This window comes from Coptis chinensis, chromosome 7 (assembly GCF_015680905.1).
Source record: "Coptis chinensis isolate HL-2020 chromosome 7, ASM1568090v1, whole genome shotgun sequence".
Classification (NCBI taxonomy): Eukaryota; Viridiplantae; Streptophyta; class Magnoliopsida; order Ranunculales; family Ranunculaceae; genus Coptis; species Coptis chinensis.
In genome coordinates this window covers 38,116,779-38,135,949 of record NC_141462.1, presented here as the reverse complement: position 1 = coordinate 38,135,949, position 19,171 = coordinate 38,116,779, and the positions used below count along the sequence as shown (strand labels likewise).

At 36.7% G+C, this 19,171-nt stretch overlaps 3 protein-coding genes and 1 pseudogene across 4 annotated transcripts; 1 reads left to right on the top strand and 3 right to left on the bottom strand.

Annotated features, from left to right (window-relative positions):
* Positions 1-23: 23 nt before the first annotated feature.
* On the bottom strand, positions 24-2,862 carry LOC147487438 (Tetratricopeptide repeat (TPR)-like superfamily protein). Its single transcript, XM_086575255.1, has one exon. The coding sequence runs from the start codon at positions 2,740-2,742 to the stop codon at positions 643-645; it is 2,100 nt and encodes a 699-aa protein (XP_086431381.1). The 5' UTR covers positions 2,743-2,862; the 3' UTR covers positions 24-642.
* A 3,013-nt stretch (positions 2,863-5,875) lies between these two features.
* On the bottom strand, positions 5,876-8,322 carry LOC147487437 (pentatricopeptide repeat-containing protein At2g29760, chloroplastic pseudogene; annotated as a pseudogene). The gene has a single exon (XR_015203290.1). The product of XR_015203290.1 is annotated as a pentatricopeptide repeat-containing protein At2g29760, chloroplastic pseudogene (transcript).
* Positions 8,323-8,324: 2 nt separating this feature from the next.
* Positions 8,325-9,155, top strand: LOC147487436 (uncharacterized). The gene is made up of 3 exons (XM_086575261.1): positions 8,325-8,543; positions 8,622-8,742; positions 8,840-9,155. The coding sequence occupies exons 1-3, from the start codon at positions 8,370-8,372 to the stop codon at positions 9,016-9,018; spliced, it is 474 nt and encodes a 157-aa protein (XP_086431387.1). The 5' UTR covers positions 8,325-8,369; the 3' UTR covers positions 9,019-9,155.
* A 231-nt stretch (positions 9,156-9,386) lies between these two features.
* Positions 9,387-18,966, bottom strand: LOC147487435 (serine carboxypeptidase-like). The gene is made up of 9 exons (XM_086575257.1): positions 18,295-18,966; positions 17,465-17,633; positions 15,607-15,726; positions 11,114-11,257; positions 10,874-11,024; positions 10,562-10,650; positions 10,184-10,442; positions 9,920-10,053; positions 9,387-9,769 (listed from the first exon to the last, which is right to left on the bottom strand). Exons 1-9 carry the CDS (start codon positions 18,642-18,644, stop codon positions 9,644-9,646), a joined length of 1,542 nt encoding a protein of 513 aa, XP_086431383.1. The 5' UTR covers positions 18,645-18,966; the 3' UTR covers positions 9,387-9,643.
* Between the last annotated feature and the right edge of the window lie 205 nt (positions 18,967-19,171).

Sequence of the window (19,171 nt, the reverse complement as noted above, 5' to 3'; positions counted from 1 at the left end):
CAACCACAAAATCCAAAAAGACATAGCAAAAAAGCTCGTAGTTTACTTAGTATGTACTTGGCAATGGAGCTTCACAAAATAACAAAACGTTAAAACATTAGACATTAGAATCATTATCAGTCCTTCAAGAAGGTGACTCAATGATTAGAACATCAACAGTAAGCTCAATGTCAGCTAAGAACTTTTGAATCCCAGTGTATTGTGCTTAAGATAAACCACAAGATTGAACTTGTTGTACATTCTTCCACGGATTCTGCACAATCCCTTGCCAAAAGTTTGGTATCTTAGGTCCTAGAAGAGCAATGCATCCATACTCATATCAAAGTAATGCCACTGCCAATTCGACCGCTTCTGGAATATTGATCATGTTCTGGCCCCTTGCACCTCACATCAGTTCTTGTCTGAGTATGTAATCTCATCTGATCTTGTTAATTTAAACATGCAACCGCTAGTTCAAACGCTTCTCTGGAATGTTGATCATGTTCTGGGCCCTTGCACCTCACATCAGTTCTTGTCTGAGTATGTAATCTCATCTGATTTTGTTTAAACATGAAGATGCTTCTTTCAAATTCTTCTTCAATTGGTAACACAGAGAGACATCACAACACCAAACCCAGTGCATAGTCTGATGTTCTCTAAACTTCAAGATCCTATACAAAGTGATTTCCAAGACGTTGCAGCCATTTCGCTCCTTGATGCTAGAAATTCCAACATAGAGTATATGTCCTCACCTTGGGGATGAGATCGATCGCCTGCCACAAATGCACAGACCTGGTCCTTGACCTTAATCCAAGACCACCCTGGCTCCTTTACAACCCCCTTTGACCTCATTCGTTTTCTCATATCTGCTGCATCCTTCCACTCCCCTTTCGCGGAATAAATGTTACATAAGGTAATATAAGTCACTGCACAATTTGGATTCAATTCTAGAAGGTGCTCTGCTGCACGTCTTCCACGTTCAATATCACCACGGGCTCTACATGCTGTGAGCAAGGACGACCAAACAACGTCATCCTTTTTATATGGCATTTCATGTATCATTTGCTCTGCCTCGCTTAGTCGTCCAGCGCGAGAGAGGAGATCAATCATGCAGCCATAGTGTTCTTTTCCAGGATTAATATGATATTTCCTACTCATCAAGTTGAAATAGTGGAAACCGAGATCAATTAGTCCCGCATGGCTACATGCACCTAGAACACCAATGAAGGTCACGTCATCAGGTCTCATGCCCACCCTCGACGTCTTCTCAAACAAATCAATTGCTTCTTTACAATGTCCATGTTCAGCGTAACCATTAATCATAGCTGTCCACGACACAACACTGTCATTTTCCACAGCATTAAAGATCCTTGAAGCTTCTTGTACACTCCCACATTTGCAATACATATTAATCAATGCACTGTGAATCATTAGATCATTTTCTAGCCCAATCAACAGTATATGAGCATGTAATTGCTTCCCTTGCTCAAGAATAGCCATATTTCCGCTGACACTCAATAAGCTTGAGAGAGTAAACTCATTCGGTTTCTGTCCTTCACCCCTCATCCTTGAATAATAGTCAAAGGCTTCTTCACAATGGCCATCCTGGGAATACCCTGCTATTATTGTAGTCCATGACACAATATCCCTTCTTACCATCCCATTAAATACCATTGAACTAGATCTTACACGTCCACATTTTGAATACATAGTCATTATGGCATTTGCAACTGACAAAGAATATTCTAAACCTACATGTATGACATGCGAATGTAACTGCTCACCCCAATAAACTCTCACAAGGTTTGCACAGGCAGAAATGATTGAGGCAAAAGTGAACTCATTAGGACAAACACCTGACTCCCTCATCCGAACAAATGTTTGCACTGCAAGCTCCTCTCGTCCTATTTGAACATAAGACGATATAATCATTGTCCATGAAACCACGTCATGAATCTTCATTCTTTCAAACAAACGCACTCCATAGTCCAATTCTCCACACCTGGCATACATATTAGCAAGAGTATTAGCAACAAACGAGCTCGTATCAAAACCCGCCTTCATCGCTTGTGTATGTATTGCTTTACCAGACTTCAAGTCACATGAATCAGCACAAGCCTTCAATGCACTAGCAAATGTATACGAATCACACTGTACATCATCTGATCCCCACATTTCTGAAAAATACAACAGGGATTCTTTATAACACCCACCCCGAACTAGTCCCGTTATTATCGCAGTCCAAGTAACAACATTCCTCTCAGGCATCTCATCAAAAACTTTACACCCCATCTCCACACACCCACATTTGGTATACATATCCAAAAGAGAACTCCCCACAAACACATTATTCACAAACCCACTCTTCACCGAATACCCATGAACCATTTTCCCATACTTTAACTCATAATCACAACCACAAGCTTTAAAAGCAAGTGCAAGTACAAACGGGTCGAAACGAACAGTTTCGTCGACCCGCATCATGTTTGAAAATAAAAGCAATGCTTCTGATGCATTGAAGTTGGTGACGTAGCCGGAAATGATAGTAGTATAAGAGATTGCATCTCTTTGTGGCATTTTATCAAATAGTGAACGAGCTTGTTCGAGGTGGCCGGTTTTTACTAACTGCTTCAACTGAGTGTTGGTTTCGAATATTAATTCTTTGCTTTCCTCCAATAGTCCTATTTTTTTAGTGTTGTTGTAAGAAATAATTCCTGATGCTGATGCTGTAAATAATTTTCTTATTATTACTGATAAGACCATTTGAGAATTGAGAGGTCTTTACCCAAATAACAAAGAATTCAAGTCCCAACATAGCTGCATGAGTTGAGTTTTTAGTACAAGTCACAAATCACTGGGTCGTTGGTGGGTCCATGGTTGGGTCTGTTGAGTGAACCTTTGAAAATTGGATTGGGTTATTAGGCCCTTGTAATTGTAAATGGACTTTTTCTTTTTATTGGGTCCAGCTATTAGGCCCTTCTAAGTTGTAAGTTGTAACTGTTAGAAATGGTTTTACACTGTTCAAATGATATGCAATCAACATGATGACACATGTTGATTCATGAGAGTATGAGACGCGCTAATTTCTCTGTTTAATTTTGGTTTAGGAGAAATATGTTATATTGTTATGATGCTATAAGTTTCAAAATGAAAAACAAAAAGTTGTGATATTGGAGGGAAATTGAAACTGAAGATGATATAAAACAATTATGAATCATCAACACCATATACCTAGTTTCCAATTCTTTGATGGGAGGGAAATAAGGGGGAGTATAAGTAATCTAGAATAAAATCATAGTCTACAATTCTACATCTGATAACAATTCGACAAAAAATATCGGAACACTGTAAAATCATTATTTCACGGTAATTTTGTATTTTCAAACATGTTGTGAAGTATAACTACTAAACATAACTAATCTTGAAAGACCGAGTACACTAAATCATTTTGATTTGGTTGTATACTGTGTGGTTATGATTTAGTGTTAGTATATATAAAATGGAAGGTTAAGATGTGTAGATTTGCAACTTACAAGCCATTCGATTTGCAACTTACAAGCCATTCGTGAAAAAAGGAGGAAAATCGGACATACCCTAATCATGGAACACGACCATAATTTGATTACCAAAAATCCTGATAAGAGTCAAGATGTGTGATGTGTTGTGTCTAGGACATATCCAGCTGATTCAATCTCGCAGCCATATCTTCGAGCAATTTCGTTAATCTCTTTGATTCCAACCCCAAGAAGAGTAGGGATGCCAACCTCAAGATTCTTATCCAGTTCATTAACATGGCAATACACTGTTGGACTGTTGGGCTACACGAGACAAAATCATTGTTCCTTACTCCAAGAGCATCATCCCTCAGACCTCTGATTCAAGAATTTCGCCAAGTTTGAGAAATCATAGCACATTTCACCAACACTCCTAGCTGATATCATAATACGGCAGTGTGCGAGAATCATATACACATGTAGTATATTGTAGACAATCTGTTGATTACAAGGCCAGTTTCGACTAGCCAATCTCCAAAAGTGGTCCAAGCACCAGTAACTCAAATCACAAGGCCTGCCGCAGTTCAGCAAGCCACACCTCAGAGGCAAGCTGCTTCTAAATAGTTAAAGTTAATCTGAATAGCTATTTTTAATGTTTTTTCACTGTTCAATCAATATACTCAAGACACGTCTATTCTCAAGTTTGATGGATATATCCAAGTTTCCTTACATTTACGTTTCGTGCAATGCCCATGATGCTCTGGAATATGGTGGTGCATAGCAAGTGATTTTACCATCAGTGCTGAATAAACACTTCCAGTCTTGTAACAATAAAGGATGGCTCTAGTTAATTACAGGTGACAGCGCAACACATCATTGCAACCTGATAAGTACACAGCCAAATTCATCCAAATGTGTTACAAATATGATGGAAACTCAATACATATAAAGAAAAACTATAAAGATGGAATTGTAAAAAGATAAAAACGAAGAAAGAAAAAGTGAAAAGTAATTAGAGAAGTCCCACAAAGCTATGTTGCTAGTTCACACACTGGAAGGATCTTATTGATACTCTTGTATTGAGGCTCATTACTCACATCCCATCCCACGCATGATCAGTAAGTCCATTGCCAATTGCAAAACCCTATTCAATCAAGTTTTGTCTGTGTAAGTTCAATTAAGAAAGTAGAGACCAAATAGGAAACAAAGCGAATACCTTCAGGTTTATATAAATCCCTCTTTAGTGTTGTCTCCTTGGTGAACACAAGCAGCAGAGGCAGGAATGTGGTGCCCAGCTTATGATTCTCCTGTAACGTATAAATCATTCTTTGCAAACTGAGGGTGCTTGGTGAGAAATGCCTAAGGTAAGGAAGCATCTCAGTTTAAGTCTTACAATCATAGTCATCACATCTAAGTTAGGAAAACAAGGATTTTCTTATTTTGTTTTATTTTTCTAAATTATCAGAATTCATTATTATCTTTATTACTAGTAACAATTCATAATATTTGACGAAACCACTTAACCAGTACAAACTTGGCCTCCTCAGGTGGCACTTATGAAAGTAAACTAACAGGGCATACATTACAAAATGTCCAGCTATACTATCATCTTAACTAAAATTTCTGACCGTTCCATTACTCGTATCCAAGTTGTACATCAGCTCCTTAATGGTGTCAACTATTCCAAAAACACATCTTTTACTCCACACTAGGATAATCTAAATGGCCGCCAAGGAAAACAGAAAGAGCAAGGAAGAAGAACATTTTGAAATGGCAAAAGACAAAACAGAATGGGGTTTGATCAAACACAATCATTTCAAGGACAGGATTTTCATCATATAAGCTGTAATGAGTTTCGCTTACTGCAGTAGGTTACAAATCACATAAACAGAAACACAGTATCTTTGCCATACTTCAGGGATTTGTTTGGTATACATGGAGATCATCATAATATTTGTATCAATTAAAAAATGCCCAATCTAACAGATGTGAAATAAGCTTGTGCAGTTAAATCAGGTGTAACTTTATGGTCTTATTTTTATGCATCACTCCAAGTAAAAGTGCAACCATTTATGCAGGCAATGATTTTTTTCTTTTTTATGTTACCAATATATATTAGAGAATGCAGACTTAGTCTAACGCAACAAATAAAGGATAATTAACATACCTGCAAAAGGTTATAGAGATCATTAGTAACACCCACTTCATGTGACAAAGGTCGTGGCAGTCCAAACTAGAACGGAAACTAGTTCTAGTGGGTCACCACATACAGAAGATTTGATGCCTGCAAAAGATGATTAAGTCTCATAGAAATCCTTCCACTTAGAATTTGTGATGATCAACCCCAAGTTTCAGTTGATTCTAAGTTCATAGACATGATGACCACTTCTAGAGACACAGGATAATAATCCAAAACTTCATTTCACTAGTTGTTAAATTTCTTAACACTTTGGCATGCTACTGTCACTAATTTACATCCCCGTATACACACAACAATGAGAAGGTTTGATGACCAAAGCTAGACTTTCAGAGAAACAGGAAACATCATGACCATAATTTAACTACCAAAAATCCTTACAAGAGCACACTCCGTTCTTAAAATGGTGGAACCTGATTGTATCCCTCACTACTAAGTCTCTTCTATAAATTTTAGAACAAAGCTTGAACACCAAGTGGCAATCTCCACAGATTCGAAGGTTTTTCACTATAGGTATAGTTGCCTTGGGATCCAAATTGATCAATGCAAACGCCAAAGCCAATTTTTCGCTGTGATAGGTGACAACAGTTCCTTTTTCTTCCTCGCTAATGTCAAAGGAGACATGTGTTGTGTCTGGGACATACCCTGCTGATTTCAATCTCGCAGCTATATCCTCAAGCATTATGTCAATCTCTTTGGTCTGTGGGTGTGATTTATCACTTGCCTGAAACCTATGTAAAGTACCATTCGCTTCTATACAGCTCCATCCATGTGGTTTTGAGATGCCCTTAGCTTCCATTAGTTTCCTCACTCTTCCAGCATCTTCCCATCTATTTGCATCAGTAAGCATATTTGATAACACAACATAACGAGCTCCATGATCAGGGTCCACTTTGAGAAGTCTTTCAGCTGCGATCACACCAACTTCAATGTTACTGTGGATTTTACAAGAACCCAACAGAGATCTCCAAATCACAGAGTTGGGATCGAATGGCATTTCCTTGATAAAATCATAAGCTTCCTTCACATGCCCGCTTCGCCCCAAAAGATCAACCATACAGCAGTAGTGTTCAACTTGTGGTCTTATTCTGTGAACATCAAGCATGGAATCAAATATCCTCTTGCCTTCTTCAACTAGACCTCCATGACTACAAGCACATAAAACTCCAATGAAAGTGATTTCATCTGGTGTCAAATCTGCTGATTCCATATTTTTAAAAGCTCTCAGGACAGCTTCTCCAAGCCCATGCTGAGCAAGACCATAGATCAAGGCATTATAAAGAGAAACCGTCTTAGATTTTTCCTGAACTCCATGGAAAATATCAATTGCAGCGTCAACACTTCCGCATTTTGCATACATATCCACAATAGATGTCGTAAGAATCAGATTCTCATCAAACAATCCATCTTCTATGTACTGCTGATGAAGCCTTTTTCCAAAACCTAAAGCACCCAACCTCGCACAAGCAGAAAGAGCAGCAACCAAGATCGTTTCATCTGGCTTTAAGCCCATATCCTCCATTTGTACAAAAATCTCCAACGCCTCAGTATACCTTCCCATTTGAGCATAACCATTGATCATAATTGTCCACGAAACTAAATCTTTTTCAAATATCTGATCAAAGTAACGGCGCGCAATCTCAATTTCTCCACGTCTAGCATAGCCCAACACCATGGAACTCCAAGCTGTAGTACTTTTCTTACTTCCCAGTGAACTAAACACTCGTCTCGCCATTTCCATTAAACCACATTTCGCATACATATCTAGAAGAGCGCCCTTCAAAAAAACATTACAATCCCCACTTTTAAAATTCTTACAAATCAATAGATGAATCTGTTTCCCAGCCTTGTAATCACTCAACAATGAGCAAGCAGACAACATAGCAACAATAGTAAACTCATCAAACTCAACACCTGAATTCTTCATTTCTCCGAAAAGACAAAAAACATCACTTGGTCGACCATGCTTTACATAACAATTCATCATTGTATTAAAAGAAACAACATCTCTTTCAGAACTTTCACCAAACAACACTTTAGCACAGTCCAAATATCCAAAATTTGCATAAAAATGGATAAGAGAATTCCTAATAAACAAATCTGACTCATACCCATTCTTAATAACACAACAATGCACCTCTTTCCCCAACTCAACACTCGAAAGCTTCGCACAAGAATTGATTAAGAAAGGAAACGTAAAATTATTCGCGAAAACAACACCATTACTAACCATAGATTTAAAAATAACTATAGACTCAAATGGTGAGTCACTACGAGAGTAACCTCTAAGCATAGTATTATACATAAATATATTGGGTCTATCAATACACGAAAAAACAATGCGAGAATGATCTAGCCCATGACGTGAACCGGAAAGTGCGAAAAACTCAATAAGTCTACTTAGATCAAAAATGTCATTGGCTAAACCATTGACAATCACTTGGGCATGTACTTGAAGCCCTTGTTTTAAGGATTTGCATGATTTTAATACAAAAAATGGTGTTACTTTTGCTCCAAGAAACTGCCATGTCATATTTCTTTTCATTCATAAAGAAAATTTGCCGCTTTGTTTTTAAAGTCAAGTTTGTATTAATTTTTGGTCAAACCATGTTGACCATTTAGTTTATATAATTTTGACTTTATGTGACACTATAGAAAATGAGATTCTAGGGTAGTCATTTTAACTCTTGTGTAAAGTTATGGAGGGAGACCAACCGTCAACTTTGATGTGTGGGGTTGTAGCAATGGACAAGGGTAGTTTTTGTTATAGAGTTTGTGCTGTTTGTGAAAGAACCCTTTCTGAAAATAGTCCTTGTGGGTTTTGCAATTTCAAGGGGTCTAACCCTGGGTCTAAACGTCTATATAAGATTCTGGTAAGTGCTTGATTTTAATTAGTTTTAGAACTATATATGAAGAAATGAACGTTTCATTTGTTTTATTGGGTGGGGCAGTTGTCTATTGCTTCGGATACCAAGGTTTTTGTTGTGGTTTGCTTTGATAGAGCTGCTAGAGTTTTATTTGGGTGCTCGGCTGATGAGTTTTTCGATTTCGCAAAACTTAATCCATTTTCAGGTAATCCATTTTTATGTTGTAGATATATCATAATGTGTTGTGCATCAATCAAACGAATTTGATTTTGTTGATTGTGTGATTGTGTTTGTGGGTGTAGTGGTGACTGCTGGGAAACTGTTGCAGGGTGAGATGTTCCAAATGACACTTTCAAAGCCAAAGAATGGAAATGCAGAGCATCTTCGTGTTGTTTCTGTTGTTCCGTTGCGCACTGAATATTCTCCAGTGATACAGACGTTGAAGAAAATATATGGAGTTGGTCCTTCTACTTCCATTTAGAATACTTTATTTATGGAGTTTAATTGTGTCTGTTTCAAACTTTCAAGTGCATATTCAGTAACCAGCAACGCTGGAAGAGTTGAACATTGTTAGTATACGTGTTGAATCTTAAAAGATTAAGCTACTGTTTTACTTGAGATTTTGCAGTTTTGCAAGAAACTTGGCACCTAATGTATTCTGTTCAATTTGAAAAAAGCACGATGGATATTCCTCCATGGCTAGAATCATAGAAGTGGATTGTGAGTTTGTGACTCGCAAGTCTATGTACAGGGTACACCCCTGCTTCCTTTTTAAGGGAAGCCTTTGGGGTCTCATGCCTTCCTAACCATGCATGGTCTGAACATTCTAAATAATAAGACAAACATTGCTACACGAGTGAATTGCGGATTTATTTTAATCGGATAATCTGTAAAACACATCAGCTGATCAGCAGATAACATGCATAAAGTTCTTTACTAAACTCTCGCTATGTTGAGTTGATTTCCTGTGGAATTCCCTTCCACTTCTAAAGCAAGCCTAAAAATGCTTGCTAGCGATCATTTCAAGCTGTTCCTACCTGTTAATTTTTTATGGAAGTATACAACAGCAACCAACTGAAAAAAAGACCGCAAGATCACATCAGACTTTACATGTCAGCAACCATTCCATCGCCATCGACATCCTCAGCAAGGTCACCCGTAGTCCATTTCTTCAACATTTCCAATGCAGCCTTGGGTTGATCCATTGGCACCATGTGACCAGAATTATGGACCTGTTTGTTGTGCGCAATGGTGCTTAGTAAGTACAGAACTACAGATTCATCACTTAACTGCGTAGCTAGATAAGGAATTAAGGATACATAATCCATTCATAAATGAGATCATTAGCAACAATAAAATAAAAGAAAAAAAACGTATAGAACCTTTAGGAAACTTAGTGGACCATAGCTTTTCAGCTCTCCTGCCTCTGCACCATCTACCTCAAATGAAACATTGGGGGATCCCAGATACTGTTCCTGACCAGACCATTCCATAGACTCAACCCACCTTGAGTTCCCTGGGTCAAAACACAATTACAGGCATTGTTCCCATAAGAAGTTACAGACATCATTTTAAATAATTCTTGCAAGAAGTTAGGTTGTTGATAACATGAATAATAGAATTTTTATTTGAACCAAGAAACTTACCAAGCCAGTTGCATATGAGATCATATTCTCCAGCATATACAAGCAACTTGATTCCATCCTCAAGAAGAGTAGGGATGCCAACCTCAAGATTCCTCATCCAGTCCATTAACATGGCTTGATGGACTGTAGGGCTGCATGAGACAAAATCAATGTCCCCTACTCCAAGAGCATCCCTGACAGACCTCTGATTCAAGAACTTCTCCAAGTTTGAGAAATCATAGCAAAGAGAACCAACACACTCCTTTCTGATATCATAGTACTGCAGAGTGAGAACATCATAAAGTATTAGTTTAACGTTAATCTATTTAGCTGTGTTTAAGTTTCTTCAGCGTCCTATACATTTTACTCTAGGATGGATGGAAATCCAAGTTTCCTTACATTTATATTTCCAGCAATACTCAAGATTCTCTGGAATATGGTGGTGCATACAAGTAATGAGGCCAAGCAAGTGATTTTACCATCCGTGCCTGAAAAAACCCTTCCAGTTTAAAACACTGAAAAATAGCTCTAGCTAATAATAGCAGACAGCACAACATGTCCTAGCTACATGATAGTTGCACATAGCCATTCATCCAAACTTGTTACATATTGAACTGAAACCTCGATACATTTTATACAACACTGCAGGCCATCAGGATAATTTATAAAGATGGAAAATGTAAATATATATAAAAAGAAATGAAGAAGTACCACAAAGCTTTATTGCTAGTTCACATGTTGGAAGGATCTTGTTGATACGCTTGTATTGAGACTCTTTAATTAAACCTGCGTCCAATGCATAATCCGTGTATGCTTTGTACTGGATAGCAGGATTAGTAAGTCCGTTGCCAATGGCAAACCCCTACTCAACCAAGTTCTGTTTGTGTGAGCTTAATTGAGAAAATAGATGACCAAATAATAACTAGACAAAGAAGGAACCCAAGACAATACCTTCAGGTTTATATGAATCCCCTCTTTAGCTTTGTTTCCTTGGTGCACACGAGCAGCAAAGGCAGGAATGTAGTGCCCAGCATATGACTCTCCAGTAATGTAAAAATCATTCTTTGCAAACTCGGGATGCTCGGTGAAAAATGCCTAACATCATGGACAAACAACTCAGTCTTGAGTCTCAACCTATATTCATATACTCGTACTCATCCCAATCTTAATTAGGAAGAAGACGAGGTTTAAGTACATTATCGCCATGAGCCCATGACAAGTAAAATTTTACTAATTGGAGAAACCATTACAAACATTGCCTCCTCAACGCAACACCTAAGGAAGTAAACCAACAGAGCATACATTACAAAATGGTCAAGTACCAGCTAGCTAGAGTATACTGAATTTTTGCAGGGTGTATTAGATTTATTTATCCAAGACAAATTATTCTATTTCCATGCAATTTAACAATAATGATTTGCAACAAGAAAACACGCAAACAATTAAAAGCAACAAACCGATTTTAGGAGGAAAAACCCTTCAGGGTTAAAAAACCTCAGACAACCTACACAAGGTCAAAATTGCACTATGAAATGAAAATGAACTTACAGAGTACAATGTTTACCGACTATGCAACATGAAGCTCGCCATACATTGCCCAGCCACTCTGCTTCCAAGCATTTCCAATTCTGCCAATCATACCAATCGACCACACAGGTTACACAAGGTGTTTTTCGAATAGGTGAAGTGGATATTCTGGATTTTGAATTTGAAGGTCGCAACAACCGAAACCAGGTTGGATATTGAGGAGACTATGGACAACTCTCTTCAAATATTGTTCTCTTTCTCTCGAGACAGAGTGGTCGGATCGAAAAGACGATCAGAAATCCGTTTCTGAAAGTATAAAAACAAGTCATATCTCCATGACAATTACCTCTCAAGAGTACCTCTTTTCTCACTATGGAATCTGCACTTTGATCATTCCAATCGGTGGGATTATATAGCCAACTCCTCATTTAATAACCCAACCACTCAACTGTACAACCATCGGCTTCATCTCCACAAAGTCGCAAGGAATGCTTTTTCTTAAAGTGAACAGTGGCAGCCACCATAGCCTCTCTTCTTGTCTTCCCATGGCTACTTATTTCAACAAAGCTTCTTTACTCCAACGTTTCTCTCGTAGCTTGAAGCCAAATATCAGACAACTTGTTGAAGTTGTAATCCCATGGTCTTAGACTTTGATCCCATGATCCCTTGATCCATCAAGATATGATCTGCCCACTTTGTTTGGCACGTGAGAGTATTGTCGAGACACGGGACATGGACTTACAAATTTTACACAAAATTCGCCAACAATATATTGACACTACATATACCAACCTAAAATTTCGGAACAGCACATTTCCCTATTATCCAAGCTGTACATCAGCACCTTAATGTTAATCTAAATGGCCAACACGGATAACAAAGGGGACAAAACGGATTGGCGTTTGAAAACAGTCATTCTGAGGACTCTCATCGTGTTATCTAAAATGAGTTTTTATTACTGTAATGGATTATAGATCACAAATTCACAAGAATCAAAATAGTATCTCCACAGGGTTGTGTGATTTGACATCCTTCAAGGATTTATTTGGTATAAATGATCTGCTCATCATGGAGATTGTGACAAGATTTGTAACAAAATGAATAACTCCACGCGTTACCTAGCATTTCCAATCATACAAAAAGGAAATAAGCTTGCGGAATTCAATTGTGACTTTAGGGTCTTATTTCAATGTACAGTGGCATCAATATTTGAGTAAAAGTATAGCCATTTAAACAGACAAAAGGTGAAAAAAATAAATGCTTAAGAAAATAAACCAACAGGGCACACATTACCAGCTAGCTACACTACACGAAACTAAAATTACGGAACAGTACATTTTCCCATACCCAAGCTGTACATCAGCTCCTTAATGTTAAAGAATAATGTGAGGATTGGAAAGTGAGTTTTCAACAATTCAAAAAATCACTCCTCATTGGCACAAGGATACTCTAAACGTCCAACAGGAAACAGAATGGGGCTTGAACGCAATGCTTTTGAGAGCAGGTGTTTCATGGTTTCATCATATAAGCTGTATTGAGTTTAATTACTGTAATAGTTTATAGATCATAATACAACTTTAAAAAAAGGTATCTACATTGGGTTGTGCGCCTTCACATCCTTTAGGGATTTATCTCTATCACTCATTCACTTGTTTTACTACAAAGAATGAGCATTCTTATTTTGGTACCTGCATTGTTCTTTAATTATTCCATTTTTAATTAATATATATATGCACAGTAATGCTCCTATACGGACTTCCCGTAGAAAAAAAAGTCAAGACCTAAACAAATTCTCGTGACCCATCCTTTCTTTATTCTCTCTCTCTCCTCTCTCTCTCCACTTTTTTCTCCCTTTTGACCACATACACTCTCTTCATCAAGTTATCAATGAATAGCCTACTTCTAGATTCTCTCTCTCCACTAAAGTTGATGATAAATACAACTATTCCTGTTATTTCTCTCTCACCATACCATTCCTTTTATTTCTCTCTTAGCATATTTAACTTTTGTATTTCACGTCTTCCAAGTCGTATCCCCTATCTCACACGTCTCTAATTCTCAACTCACCCACATATCAACATGTATACCACCATCACTCTTTTATTATAATAAAACTTTTTCGCATTTAATGATTATTCCAACTAATTGGGGAAGAAAATAGTCATAGCTATACTCGCTTTTCATCATTTTTTTTTAAAAGATAAACAATATATATATAAACTATATAAAAGATAATTACAATATAGGATGAGATATCCTACTAAGATACTCGCTTTTCATCATCTCGTACTGGTATGTTCAATTTATTTATAATTTTTTTCTTAAGAATTTTTATTAAATGCTAATTAATTATAATTTTACTTATATTTTAAAGTTGCTATGTGTAGCATCTATTGAATGGATATGGAGTTTGAACAATTGGACTCATAGGAAGAATAATCTGATATGGTTTATATACCCGAAGTAAAAGAAGATTGCAAACCGAAAATATCACAAAAATTTTAGTCTTTGGATAAAGCTTATGAATTTTACAACAATTATGCAAAAGTGGTTGGGTTTAGTATACGAAGTAATTCTACTGAGAAGGATAAAGAAGGCAATGAGACAATTATAAAGGAATATTGTTGCTTCAAAGAGGGAAAACCTAAACAGAAAAATGAGAAAGAAAAGAAAAGGTGCCGGGAGATAGTTGAGGGTTGTAAGGCAAAATTGTCAAAAAATAAATTGATGTCGAGTTACATAGTCAGCCAAGGGACAGTCCTTTATGAGGGGTCAAAAGAGAATAGTTGTGGCCCTCAATAAACTGTCTGACTATGTAATTCGCCCTCAACTTGCTCTTTACAACTGACAATTTTGTTTTGCAACCCTAACGAACTATCCAACGACGCATTTTCTTTTCTTTGTCATTTTTCTCCTGTTTGAAACAACAGTGCTCCTTCCTAATTGTTTTATTGCTTTTTTTTATACTTCTTAGTAGAATTACTTCGTATACTAAACCCGACTACTTTTACATAATTATTATAAAATTCATAAGCTTCATCCAAAAATTAAAATTTTATCCTATTTTCGATTTGCACTCTTATTTTACTTTAGGCATATAAACCATATCAAATTGTTTGTCCTCTGAGTGTCCAATCAATCATTCAAACTCCATATCCATTCCAATAGAGATATTACACGTAACAATTTTGAAATAATAAGCAAAATTATAACTAATTGGCACTTAACAAAATTTCTTGAGGAAAAAAAAATAAAAAAAATTGAACATACCAGTATGAGAATGCTGAAAAGGGACTATAACTCCGACTATTTTCTTGCACGTTGGAATAATCTTAAAGTGAAAAAGGTTTGATTCTGATATGATGGTCTGATATTGGGTGAGATTAGAGACGTGTGAGATAGGGAATTCACTTGGATGAAGTGAAAGACAAAAGGTAATAATTGTTGTATTTATAGTTAACTTTACTGGAGAGAATTTATGAGTGAAATTACTTGAGATGAAAGAGAGGGTATGTGGGGTCAGAAGATGGGAAGAGGGGCAGCAAAAAGTGGATTTATGATAGTGAATAAATCCATGCTTTATCTAGCATTTCTATGTTTACAAAAAGTGAAATAAATTTGTGCAATTCAATCAAGTGTGATTATGCTCTTATTTCAATAGTCATATACATACACTGGCATCAGTACTTACACGGAAAGGAACGCTATTTGAATAGACATAAAGTGGAATATACAAACGCTTAATCCAGCATTCTAGTCATAGTAAAAGTGAAATAAGTTTGTTTATCAATTGTATTTTTATGCTCTTATTTCCATGCATGGTGGCATCAGTACTTTGACTAAAAGTAAATCCCTTTTAACATGACCGGTGACTTGAATTCAACATCTAACAAAGCAATAAAGGATGACAAACAAACCTGCAAAAAGTCATAGAGGTCATTACTAACACCCTCTTCATCGTGACGAAGGTCGCGGCTGTCTGAACTATAACTAAAACCAGTTCCAGTAGGCTGGTCAACATAAAGAAGATTTGATGCCTGCAATTGAGATTAAGAGATGTTAAAGTCTCATGTAATCCTTCTATACTTAGAATTTGTCATCTTCAATCCATCCCTCCAACAGATGGCAGTGGACAGAAGCTCATTTCCCAGATCCCCTCTCCCCACACCAACAAATTAAAGAACAAATACAAAAATAAAAACTGAAAAGCTGAAAAGGTAGGGTTTCAGGGTTGAAATGTAAATCTAGGTGCAGAAAAGCCCAAAATACATAATCCCCACGTGGTCACTAAAAACGTGATTAAGTGCAACTATCTATGAAGCACCGATACGTCCCTAAGGGTGAAGTATCCGTGTCCGATACGTGTCCGACACGGATACGCCCCAATATGCGTCCAATACATGTCGGATACGCGATTTGGAGTATCCGATTTTTTAATTAATTTTTTAATTTCTGACACGCGGGGGATATGCGGGGGACAGTAATCTCACACATACAAGAAATTTTTTTGGAACTTCAACAAAAAAAAACAAGTGAAATAAAATCCAAGTTAAGAAGAGATGCAAGAGAAGAAAGATGAAGTGAATCCAAGTTATACATGTAAGTTGTTGCTTAATGTGTTTGAATTGGTCATTTTATGAAGTAGAATTGCCATTTTAATTTGAATTTGGTGAAAAATGCTCAATTATAATATATATATTATTTAAATGTGTCCATGACGTATCCGTGTCCTATATTTTTGAAAAATGTCGTGTCCGTGTATCCGTGTCGTATCCGTATCCGTGCTTCCTAGGCAACTATCACAGAAACATGTTACAGCTATATAAAAGCATCAATTCAAAGTTTGGGTTGATTCTAAGTTCAAAGACATGTTAAATCCCTCTTAATGCACGAAAAGTTGAAGCAGGAGCAACTGGGTTAGGGGAAGAAGGTGTTCAGAACCTAGGCTTCATTGCTTCTATGAAATACTCTTATATGTAAGTTTCTATGTTACATTGACACGCCATATTTTGAAAAAAAATCCGTGTCGGATACATATCCATGTGTCCGGACACATATTGTATGTGATTTACCTCAATTTTTTATATTTTGCCGTGTCAGAGACTTCCTATCCGTGTCGGATACGGACACACCTATCTGTGTCAATGTAACTTAGGACTATGTTTCAATGAGGAACCAATTAATCAAAAACTGAACCTAAACCAGAGCCTGTTAATGGTTATGGCTTCTGGATTCTCAAATGCTAAACCTGATTGTATCTAGGTATTTGAAAATAGATATCAAATCATTAAAATATAGCGGTTACCCAAATCTAGATGGACAGCCAATAGTTTTATACGCGATTAGGCGGTTAAAGTTTAAGGGGGTCTTTACCCTTTAAAAACAAGATCCTACAATAAAATCTGTGTCATACTGTCATACTTACTCAAAAGACAAAAAACTTTATAGAAATATGATACAACTGTATAAAAATGTATATTGAGATCAAATTACAGATATAAGCAATCTCTGTATGGAGTAAAACTCAAACGATACATCATGGATGCTCAAAACTTTTAGAAAAGTTATATAGAAGTATACGTTGAAGTCATTTATATTATACGTATATATTGTCTACATAGCAAGTAGAAATACCATGTTGTGGTTCATACATAAGGGTGAATTATTACTATCGAAGACAAGCTTTCGTCCTTTACTTAAAAGTTTTATGACTGATGTAGGGTTGGGGGGAAATAAACTGATACCACACCATTTCTTCAAATTGAGAATATTTACCTTGTCCCACCCATACTCATTCCAAACAAGAGACAAATTGTCTGCTATTTTGAAAGGTCCATTTTCATAAAAAAGAGCCAACTCACTGCTACATCCTGGTCCTCCAGTCAACCATATGACAACAGGATCTGTTTTGTTACTTCGTGACTCGAAGAAGAAGTAGAACAACCTAACAATAGCATATGCAACAATCAGTGAGATATTTTTTTTTCCTCGATCAATCAATGCAACAAAAAATACAGCATACCTAACGTACTCCGAAATTTATGTTCAGAAATACTAAGTGTCAATGATAGATCGATAGAAAAATCACTTTTCAAATGATTTGAACATAGCCATCAATAAGTGAACAAACTCTAAGAAGGAGAATACACATTTCCAGGATCTAATGTAAGTAGAACAAACATAGCTTGGGGTTCCGTACTTTAATTACCAGAGCCACTTGAACTTTTTAATACATCTCTATTCCAATATAATTTCATATCACCCCTTATTAATTCCTCTTCTTTTTTTCTCGTTTAAACTACTTCAGAACATTCTAATGCTCAGTCATGAATCACACGATTTCCTATTTTTCTTTAAAACTGCATGCTAAAAGTTCCTTAGTCAATGTTTCCTTTTATAACAATACAATGAATCTTCAGCCATTTTAATGTCAAAACCATTTTTAATTCATAATCTTTCCCACCACACTCAATGTAACTTGTTAAAAAAATGAACTTTAACCATTTCTACACCCTAAACATTATAAAAACAGTAAAGCCCAATTAGTTTCAAAGCAAAATAAGAAAGCCCAAAGAGTTAAAACATCAAAAAGAAACAAAATTTACCTAGCAGCATGAGAATGTGCAAGCTTATAATACCCAGCATGATGGCCCAAATCCTCAACAGCAACCCCACCACTACTATTCCCATCCACAAAATCCGCCAACCTCAAAGGCTTCTCCACAATCTTCTTACCAGAAGAAACTAGAGGGTCGTCTTTGTAATTAACAGGTTGGGCATCTTTAGGGAAGAGATTGAGTGAATGAATAAGTTTTTCAGCTTGTGATTTCGGGGAAACTTGATTTGATAAAGGGAAATGAAGGTCATCTTCAAAGTTGAAAATTGAAGCAGAAGAAAGTGAGATGAGGAGAAGAAATGAGGGGAGGGCTGAAGAGAGAATCAAATTTTTCTTCATTTTTTTAGAGTTTTGAGAGTGGAGATAGAAATGGGGTATTTATAGAAATGGGGTTGAATTAGGATAGTGTGGAAGTGGGTGGAGGATTGAATACTTACATCCGTGTTAAATGACCGTTTATTTACAGAGATGGAAGTAGAGAAGAGTTTAGTGATAGTGAGATTTAAGTGAACGGTGGATATGCTGGTTTCAGGGATTTGTTTCCCTCTCTACCTGGGGGTTTAGAAGAGTAGGTCTCGGTTTAGTTAGTTGAAGATAATGAATGCTGAGGTTTCACTAGATACGGCCTAGAGAATCTAGATGCCATTTTCAGTCCCACCATGGGCCAGAAAATCTAACGTAAAATATTATGTTTTAAATAAGCATTTAGTTTAGTTTAGACTTTAGATTGGTCTCCTTGTCTAGTTAGAGCATTATCAACACAGCCAAATCCCATTTCTAATATGACATATGGAAATGATTTTGGCAATTTTGACCCCAACGCACTGCCAAAACACCATTTGTATTCTAACAATTGTCAAATTCCA

What these genes read in the sequence shown, in the direction of transcription:
- LOC147487438 (XM_086575255.1), bottom strand. Translation starts at nt 2,742, where the DNA reads ATGGTCTTATCAGTAATAATAAGAAAATTATTTACAGCATCAGCATCA.
- LOC147487435 (XM_086575257.1), bottom strand. Translation starts at nt 18,644, where the DNA reads ATGAAGAAAAATTTGATTCTCTCTTCAGCCCTCCCCTCATTTCTTCTC. An exon ending in ACTAGCAATAAAGCTTTGTG is followed by an intron (nt 10,651 to 10,873) that starts GTACTTCTTCAT and finishes GGGTTTTTTCAG; the next exon opens with GCACGGATGGTAAAATCACT. An exon ending in TCTCATATGCAACTGGCTTG is followed by an intron (nt 10,054 to 10,183) that starts GTAAGTTTCTTG and finishes GTTTTGACCCAG; the next exon opens with GGAACTCAAGGTGGGTTGAG.
- LOC147487436 (XM_086575261.1), top strand. Translation starts at nt 8,370, where the DNA reads ATGGAGGGAGACCAACCGTCAACTTTGATGTGTGGGGTTGTAGCAATG. An exon ending in AACGTCTATATAAGATTCTG is followed by an intron (nt 8,544 to 8,621) that starts GTAAGTGCTTGA and finishes TGGGTGGGGCAG; the next exon opens with TTGTCTATTGCTTCGGATAC. An exon ending in AAAACTTAATCCATTTTCAG is followed by an intron (nt 8,743 to 8,839) that starts GTAATCCATTTT and finishes TTGTGGGTGTAG; the next exon opens with TGGTGACTGCTGGGAAACTG.